Genomic DNA, 9,412 nt, shown 5'->3' on the forward strand with positions numbered 1-9,412 from the left:
AATGGGGGAATAAATCAGTGAGAAACGGGGAAAAGTGGGGGAAAAAATAATTGAGAAATGGGGAAAAAAATCAGTGATATATGGGGAGAAAATCAGTGATTAATGGGCGGAAAAATGCATGAAAAATGGAAGGAAAATTCAGAGAGAAATGGGGGCAAATATCAATGATAAATGGGGGAAAAATGCATGGAAAATGGGGGGAAAATTCAGAGAGAAATGGGGGCAAAAATCAGTGAGCAATGGGGGGGAAAATCGGGAAATATCCATGGAAAAATGGGGGGGAAAAAAATCAGTGAGAAATGGGGGAAAAAAATCAGTGAGAAATGGGGGAAACATCATGGTGAAATGGGGAAAAAAAATCTTTGATAAATTGGGGAAACAAATCATTGAGAAATGGGGGAAAAAAATCAGTGAGAAATGGGGAAAATATGGGAAAAAATCCACGAAAATTGCGGGAAAAAATGCATGAAAAATTGGGGAAAAATCAGTAAGAAATGGGGGGAAAAATCCATGAAAAATGGCGGGAAAAATCAGATCGGCGATCGATAGCTAATGCGTGCCTATGGATTAGATCGGCGATCGATTGATCGCGCCTGCCGATCGATTATATCGGCGATCGATTGCTAATGCCTGCCGATCGATTCGATCGGCGATCGATTGATCGCGCCTGCCGATCGATTCGATCGGCGATCGATTGATCGCGCCTGCCGATCGATTCGATCGGCGATCGATTGATCGCGCCTGCCGATCGATTAGATCGGCGATCGATTGATCGCGCCTGCCGATCGATTAGATCGGCGATCGATTGCTAATGCCTGCCGATCGATTATATCGGCGATCGATTGCTAATGCCTGCCGATCGATTCGATCGGCGATCGATTGCTAATGCCTGCCGATCGATTAGCTCGGCGATCGATTGATCGCGCCTGCCGATCGATTGCTAATGCCTGCCGATCGATTATATCGGCGATCGATTGCTAATGCCTGCCGATCGATTAGATCGGCGATCGATTGCCAATGCCTGCCGATCGATTATATCGGCGATCGATTGAGCGTGCCTGCCGATCGATTAGATCGGCGATCGATTGATCGTGCCTGTCGATCGATTAGCTCGGCGATCGATTGCCAATGCCTGCCGATCGATTAGATCGGCGGTCGATTGCCAATGCCTGCCGATCGATTGCTAATGCACACTATTTGCACACTCCTTGCACACCCTTTGCACTCGTACAGATGCAGGAGGTTTCTCAGTTCTGGTCGGGGTTTTTTGGGGCGTTCATTCCGGGGGATTTCCTCAAGGATTGGGACACTCCTTGATTCCATCCCTTGCCTGTCTCCCAAGCGCCACCCTGTGGGCAGAGCGCGGTACTGCGCGCCTGCCTCTCCCAAGATGGCGGCTCGGGTGTCGCTCCCCGACCTTCTAACTCTGGCTGCAAAAGGAGGGGGGCACAGCAAGGAGCCCGCTCGCTCTAGTGGGATGCCTGCGCACGACGCCGACACCGATCCCACGGGTGCGATTTTCGGCGGCGTTTCCAATCGTGCGGACATCTCCTTCAGCCCGCTTCGGCCCGGGGAAGAGGGGCGGGGCCGCCAGCGATGGTGCCGGCGCAGCCCGGGCAGGCTCGGGGCGGAGCCGGGGCTTGGCGAGGCGGGGCACGGAGGTCCCGGGGACGGGACCGGGCGGGGCCGGGGCGGTGCTTTAGGGGCGGTCCCCAGTGGTCCCGGGCGGCACCGGGGGCGGGGCCGGGTGATCCCGGAGCGGTACCGAGCTGTGCTGGGGACGGTGCTGCAGGGGCGGTGCCGGGCCCGCCTCAGGGTGATTGAATGCCCAGAAATCGCCTCCTCTGCCCCGTGCTCACACTGAGCTGCGGGCTGCAGCGTGCTGTCGGAGCTCCGCACACAGCACGGATTTGGGCTTCCCCTCCTCTCAAACCCTCTCCCCCTTCTTCCTCCTCCTCATCTTCCTCTTTTTCCTCTCCCTCCGCCTCGCCCCCCTCCCCGGGCCCCTGACTCCCCCCGGGATCCCCTCCTCCGGAGGCGGCCCTTCCGAACCGACCCCCCCTCCAAGCCCCGGAGCCCGAGACCATTAAGGTAAGCTTTGGAATTGAAATATCAGGATATTCGCTCTATCCCACTGGCCTGAAATTTCAGGATTGTACGATTTTTTCTTGAAGCAGTTACCTTTGCTGCAGGATTGTGTGGTCACCAGTCTCCTTTCCTGTGACTCTTGTTGAAATTTGCTGTCAGATAACCGGCTAGTAACGAAATATTTGACAGAAATCAATGCTGTGAACGGACTTCACTGCAGCAGTTGATGAAAGAGCAAAGAAAATGTCTGTCGTGTTTACGCACCCCCCGAGGCTGAATGAATTCTGATACTGTAATAAATCAGTGCAGTTGGTGCCTGCAAAGGTCTTGACATTGATCAAGAAGATATTGCTTTGGATTTTTACTTTTTATCAGCGTTTCTTTAATCTGTACTTCAGCACTCTAGCCTTTCATAAGTCTTCTCCGGTTTCCTCTGGCCCTGCAGAGTAGTCCTCTCTGTTATTGTCTGATACCAGCTTTGATGCAAGGAGGACTTTTTGTCTTGAAAATTAGCATCCCCCTCTGCATATTTAAATTAGTTATTTGACTTTTGAGAAAAAGCTGGTCAGCTCGAAGTCCACCAGACACCAGAGGCTGCTGTTTTTAGCACCTTATTCAAAGAGGACATCCTTTAGTTACCTAAGTAGGGGTAGAGATTTACCCTTAGGAATAAGGAATAAATGCAACCAGACTGTCCTGCCAAGAAAAAAATCCAGTTACAGTGACTGAATTAGGGTTTAGTGGCCCTTGATCCTTGCAAGGGATTAAAGGCAGGTTCACTTGGTCTCCCAGCAATGAATGTCTCAACCGAAAGCTGCTCAAAATGTGCCGTTTTTCTGATGGTTTTGGATTCTTTTGCCAGGTGGGAACATGGACTGCTTGACTTGTTCCTGTGTCCACTTTCCACTTCAGTCCTTTGCATTTTCTCTGAAGGGAAAGCAGGAACAGGGAAGTTGGGGCAGTTCCGTCAGCAGAAAGGCTGCTAAGAATAGATGGTAAGGACTTACTTTTCTGCACAGTGCCATGTAACTGAAGGCTCGTTTTTGGATTTCACATTCTGTTCCTGCCTGGTTTTGTGAGAGCTGCAGGTGCATTTCTGTTTCCAGACCCTGCCAAAAATAGTCGCTTATATTATAATGAATCCTTTTTCCTTCGTGTTTTCTTGCTTTAAAAGAATTCCCCTGTCAGATTGATGTGAGCAGCAGTTGTTTTTAGATCTGCTGGTGTTGTACACGGAGTAACTGTAGAACAAATGAGTTGTGATGGCTTCCTTGTATTTGATGTGTGGAGAGGAGCAAAGGCACAGATTCATCCTGTGTAATTGCAGTCGTCCAACGTAGGTGCCAGGGTTGGCAAGCTGGGCAAGGTTTCCTCTCTTGCTGGGCCTTAGGGGGAGGGAGTTGAACCCTGGTGTCACTCGGATTCCTTCCTCTTCTCCCTCCTCCTTTCTTGCTTGTAGAGCTGGAGCTCGGGGTCACCGAGTTTGGGTGCTCGCAGTCAGGGCCTGAATTTGGAGAGCAGGAAAGCGGGGGGAAGTTTCTAGGCACGTCAAAGCCTGTCTCTAGGGTGTGGGACTTGTTGGTCTTCCTCACCACCCCCAGCAACTTGCACTTCTCTCTGGACCTTGCTGTGGTCACAGCCCACTGCTCATTTATGTGACTGTTCATCCCTCTGCCTGATTGCTTTAAGTACAAGTAGCCTGATTCAGGTTTAATTTAGCAATGATTTTCCTCTGTTTCATCGGTAGTTTTCTAAAACTCCCCCACAGGCTATTTTGAAGGTGCTTTTTTCTTTTTTTTTTAACTGCCTGTGATGATAGAAAGCTGTACGGCCCTCTGAAAGCAGTATAACCTGCTTTCCAAAAATTACAGAAGTAGGATTTTTATTGTCCACTATGCAGCTGAAGTCCCCCTAGTGAGCCTCTTGAACTGAGGGTGAGGAGAGCGGCAGATACGACTCCTCATCAACCTGCTCTTCTTTTCGTTCCTAAAAGAAGGAAGCATGAAGGTAACTATAGAAAAAGATCTGCATCCCTCGGGGTTTTGTATTTTAGGTGTTTTGAGGTTTATTTACACACCTCCTCCTTTGTTTCCTGGACAGGTTTTACGTGACAGTGGAGCGTTTGAGGACACGTGGAAGGAGCTTTCAATTTGGCTGGAGCACTTGGATAATACAAAAGAAGACCAGAAGGAAGCAGTGATTCAGTTTTTGGAAAAGGTAACGGTGTTCAAATCAGCTGGATAAAAAAATGCAAAGAATAGTGTTAGTGGAAACTGGAGGTCTTGTTGCTATTGTTGAGAAACCTGTCAAAGACCAGCGAATGAATTCTGAGAAAAGCCTTGTTTGGGATTCTTTATACGGAGGTGGCATCCTTCTTGTGTTCAGTGGGAGGGCAGCCAAATGATTTGTAGGAAAATGAAATCCAAAAAGATCAGCTGTTATTACAGCATTGTTGGTGTAAGGGTAGAGTGGTGTAGGTGTGGGTAGCTTTGATCTCCTCTTTAGGTGCCAACATTATCAGAGCTCAGTAGATGGTGGTCCTTTACAAGGAAAGGTGACACTTGCTGTTTACTCTTCAGGATGTTGAATGCCCAGTGCTTTGCCTCCACTGTGGTCTGCCCAGGTACTCGGTGTGTGGTCGCAATCTAGGTGCCAAGTTGTGGTGGGTTTTTGTTTTTCCATCAGTGTGGCCTGTAGAGCAGGAACTGTAGACAGAATCCTGCAGAAGTGCTATGGAAGTTGTCCTCATAAAAGCTGCCCAGCTTTCAGCACGTGGTCGTTCTCAGTACCGTGTGGTTCCCCTGCACTTGCCAGCCAGCAGGTGCACTTACCTTTCTCCCCACCTTTGCTGACAGATCCTGCTGAAGCTGGTGACCAACCCCTGTCCCTACACTGACAAGGCAGCAGACCTGGTTCAGGCAGCCAGCACGCTCCAGGTGGCTCTGTTTAAACAGGACTCTGATAACATCAGCATCCCCGTCTCTCACATTGATGGTATGTGGTAACCTGTCAACATCCCAACTCCATGACTTGGGGATACACTTTCTAGCCCTAATCAGCAAACTGGGGATGGATAACTCTGGCAATCCTGTTAAGTAAGGGCCCTCCAGGATTCAGCTCTCCACGTGTTCTTGGTATCAGAAGTCGAAGTGGAATTGCCAAGTTGCCGCTTTACCTCTGAAAGTAATTTCTGCCGTGGTTGTGCCACTTGAACGGTATTTGAAATCTCTCTTCATGCTCTTGCAGCGGCGTTTTTGAACTCAAATGGAAATCTAGCCCTTCTGCCTGGGACTGTTGACAGAGTCATGGAATCCCAGAGTGGTTTGGCCGGCAAGGCTCCTTAAATCTCATCCAGTTCCAGCCCTGCCATGAACAGGGACACCTTTCAGTAGCCCGGGCTGCTCCAAGCCCCAGTGTCCAGCCTGGCTTTGGACACATCCAGGGATCCAGGAGCAGCCACAGCTGCTCCGTGCTGGACAGCAGCATTGAAAGGCAGAGTGAAGGTTCAGCTGTAATTTAGGGGTTGCACTTAACGTTGTCTTGTGTGACAAATGTGGCTTTCATCCTTTTTTTTTATTTTTTTTTTTTTTATTAAAAAGAATTAAAAAGATGCCTTGTATTCCTGGAGTGTTGCATTCTACCTCTGTTGTTTTTCCTGTTAGTCTGGATTCTTGCTTTGATGTTTTTCTTCACTTATTAGATGTCCTGGATATGGTGGATGTCCTGATCGAGGACAGTGATGGCTTTGATGAAGAAGTTGGGTTCTCTTTAAATGAAGACGTGATCATTTCCCTTCAGTGCTGTTGTCCCTGCTGCATTAGAAGCCAGGAATGAACAAGTCCACGTGGGCCTGGATGCTGATCCCTCTTGCTGGTCCATGACAGCATGTGACAGGTGAGATTTCCAGGTGTCTGATTTAGCAGGAAACTGGTTTGTTCCTTCTTGTGAGGAGGCTCATTGGCTTTGCACGGGCAAAGCCACTCCACGTTTTCCATCTAGGAACAGAGCTGGGGAGCTGTTTTAAAACAGAGTCCCAGAGGTAAACAGCTTGGCTCGGTATTTCTGTGTGGAAATAGAAGAATATCTGTGTCTTCTGATTTTTCTCTCGTCTTTCTTCCACAGGTGTTTTTGTATTCCTGACTTGGGTTTCCATCGGGGACACGTGGCTTGGAGCTCAGGAGCCGGATCTGTTCCTTGCCCACGGCAGATTGGTCTGCACTAGTGCAGGTGAGGAATTACAGGATGGCTTGGGAACTCGGAAACAAGGAGAAGCAAGTCTTATGTGTCTTTGCAAAAAGATTTGGCTACCACAGGGCATTAATTCAGGGAGTTAAGACTTCATCTTTAACGTTCTGTGCTCTGCCAGCATCACTGCGAGCCCTGAAAGCCTCCTGAGCTGTTCTCATACAGACCTATCTTGTTTGGTCAAAAAAAAATCTTAGTTTAGTTTCGTCCAAGAAATGTTACTACTCTGTGCGAGCTCATGGGGAAGCTTTTATTCGGCATCTCTCAGTGGGACATTGAAAGTCCAACTTCCCATTTCTTGCACAGTCTGAGAGGCAGTATTACTTTCTATCATTTTTATCACAGGCATTTTAAACTTTTTGAGGAACCGGCAGGACTGTTTGTGCGGAGGCGTGCGGTTCACAGCCATCCTCTGTCCAACGTAGGATGGGAAAAAAAGGCTGGAGAGCTTCCTACAAGGGGCTGTAAGTGCAAATGACCAGGAGCCCGGGGTTTAGTCATGATGATTTAGTATTTCTTAAAAGACTCTGATTGATTTCATGATGCCAAAACCAGTATGGATAGAAGACTGAAGTCAGGAATCACGATGGTCTCCTTGGGTTTAAAAAGCTTTAATGGTGTTTCAAGACATTTGTATGAGACCTGGTTTGTTTTTTCTTACCCTTTTATTCAATCAAAAAAAAAAAAAAAAAAGCCTTGATCCATCACTGCTGCTGTGATGTGTGACAAATGCCTGTCCTCCCTCCACGTGGAACAGGTGAGAGGTGGAACTGAAGCCCAAAGAGTTTTCTGCCCACTGATAACATGTGAGTCATATTGGGAATTCTCTGCAGAATGGCAACAGTTGTTCTTGAATTTGGCCATGAGGGGAGTGGAACATGGCAGCCCGGGTCTGAGAAGGTGCAGTGCCAGAAGGAGAAGCTTTGAAATGTTAAATCAGGATTGATTCAGGTGACTCGCGACCGCGTGCTGTGCCCAGGTCCCTGGTAGAAATACTGTGCAGGGAAAAGCCAGAGCTGCCTGTGCTATGAGCTGAATTTTTTATTGGGGGGGGGGTGTGTGAAATAAGAATGAGGTGCAAATGAGGGAATTGCTTGTGTGTGTGAATATTCTTGTCCTAAAGGAGCGCTGCCCGGTGCTCCTCCCTTGCTGTGCCCCTCTCCTGGTGAGCCTCTGTCCTGCTGGCCGTGCCTCTCTGTCTCCGTGCCTGTGCTGCTCCTTGCCCGTCTTTGCCCGCCCCGCACGGGCTGTGCTCGCTTCCTCTCTGGCTCCTGGGTTCCCTCTTTGTCATGGTACCCCTCAGTCCTTGCTGTGTGTTTGGCACTCTCTGTCTTTTCTCCGTCCTTCTCTGTGCCTCTGTGGTGCTCCCTGTGCCGTTGTTTCCCGTGGGATCCTTGTGTCCCGGTCACTGTCTGTCCTAGGGTGATGTTATGGTGTTTCTATCTCCAATCATGTGTCCTGATTATGTTTGGTATTATGTCCTGTGCTTCCAGGACTGACTCTGAGAGTGAAGCTTTGTTTTGTCTTGTTATCAGCCGGCTCACCTCCCCCATGGTCTATGTTTAGGAGAGGTTTTAGCTCGGTTTGCTTGCTTGCCTGCTTGCTCGCTTCTGCCTCTTTTTCTTTCCTTCGCTTTGCCCTTGCTTTTTTCTTATTAGTTAGTTCAGCTAGGCAGTCCAACTTTTTCCCTGGACTGTTTTCTCTTCCACCCCGTCCCCTCCCTCTCCTGGATACCATCTGAACCTGTTCCGGACGGGGACCTGGGAAACCCCAAGAAACACCGGGAGTCTACACTCTGTCACCTGCAGCAGCCATTCCCAAGCGCCAGAGACTGATAACTGGGCGACCACTCGCCAGAGAGACTGAACTCGTCATCCCTTCAGAACGGTGAAAGAGTTTTTTGTCAGCTGGTGTTGTCTTTTTTCCCTGTGCTGGGGAGTGTCTTGCTTGTTAAATAAAGAGGTTTTTTTCTCCCACTCTTCTCCGAGGAAATTCTTCCCGAACCCGGTGGGGTGGGGGGGAGGAGTCGTGGGGTTTGCTGTCTGGGGGCTCCTTCTGGAGGTTTTCCCCCAAATTTGCCCAAAACCAGGACACTGTCCCTGTTCATTTTTAATCCCTCCCTCTTGTGCTGCCCATCCAGCATGCCAGGGGTTTCTTTTCGTTTTTTGGTTATTTTTCGTTTTCATTTTTCTTCTTCTTTTTTTTTTTTTTTTTAGGGGGGGTTCCATTTCATCGTGCACCTTGATGTTAATTTTCTTCCCTTGTCCTCTCTGCTGCCCCTCCTCCTTTCTGCCCCTTGTCCCCTGTGTCTGCAGGGCTGGGGAGGAACTTCAGCCCTTGTGGGGGTTGCCCTCCCTTTTCTGGTGTCAGCAGAGTCACTTTCTGTGGGATGGACCCATGGGAGGGGTTGCAGTCAAGTGCCCTGCTGCTGTCCAGGGCAGTTGGAGTCGTTCTGTGCCTTCTTTGGGGTGAGGAAAAAAGGCTGAGGGGGGCTCCGACGTGGTTTGGGGCACCCCAAGGTCCCTGGGAGAGGGAGCCGGGCTGCGCTGGAGGAGCAGGTGAGTCGGGCATGGGGGGGGTCATGGTGGGTGCCAGAACATTGAGAGGGAGGGGTGGGTGTAGAATGCATGAAAAACAGAACCTTAAAAAACAGCTAAATATAGTCTAAAAGGAATGTTTTATTGGTTTGTGTTTGGATAGAGGTAGGGTTTTTTTATAGATACTGTAAATAGAAAAGATAAAGAATAAAAATATAGAAGCAAATATAAGAAACCAATATATAAATATATTACATTACATTATATTTTGTTATGAAAATAGAAATATATAAATATTTAGACTTTCAAAGGAATTTTTTATTGTTTTTTATTTGGTTAGAGGAGGGTTTTTAATAAATAATATAAATAATATAGGCAAAAATATACAAATATGCAAAAATAGATACTGACATAAAATTATTATAACTATATATGCATATATATATGTAAGTATAAATATATAGAAATAAACATAAATATAAAATACATGTATGTAGTATGTAATATAAATAATTTATCGATTTTAATATGTTATATTAAAT

The 9,412-nt window shown here is 48.0% G+C and overlaps 1 protein-coding gene across 9 annotated transcripts; it reads left to right on the forward strand.

Moving 5' to 3' along the window:
• Nucleotides 1-1,160: 1,160 nt before the first annotated feature.
• On the forward strand, nucleotides 1,161-8,309 carry LOC148224581 (nucleolar pre-ribosomal-associated protein 1-like). Of its 9 annotated transcripts, none has more exons than XM_088162746.1 (6): nucleotides 1,161-1,511; nucleotides 3,989-4,095; nucleotides 4,189-4,305; nucleotides 4,944-5,082; nucleotides 5,789-5,982; nucleotides 6,211-8,309. In XM_088162746.1, exons 2-5 carry the CDS (start codon nucleotides 4,090-4,092, stop codon nucleotides 5,920-5,922), a joined length of 396 nt encoding a protein of 131 aa, XP_088018872.1. In that variant the 5' UTR covers nucleotides 1,161-1,511; nucleotides 3,989-4,089; the 3' UTR covers nucleotides 5,923-5,982; nucleotides 6,211-8,309. The 9 variants fall into 9 exon arrangements, with proteins under 9 accessions (XP_088018872.1, XP_088018869.1, XP_088018871.1 ...); XM_088162745.1 differs by lacking the exon at nucleotides 1,161-1,511 and adding an exon at nucleotides 1,714-2,091; XM_088162743.1 differs by having other exon boundaries at nucleotides 1,162-1,511; nucleotides 3,989-4,305.
• The last annotated feature ends 1,103 nt before the right edge of the window (nucleotides 8,310-9,412 follow it).

The sequence above is a fragment of the Sturnus vulgaris genome, chromosome 3 (genome assembly GCF_052056855.1).
Source record: "Sturnus vulgaris isolate bStuVul1 chromosome 3, bStuVul1.hap1, whole genome shotgun sequence".
NCBI lineage: Eukaryota > Metazoa > Chordata > Aves > Passeriformes > Sturnidae > Sturnus > Sturnus vulgaris.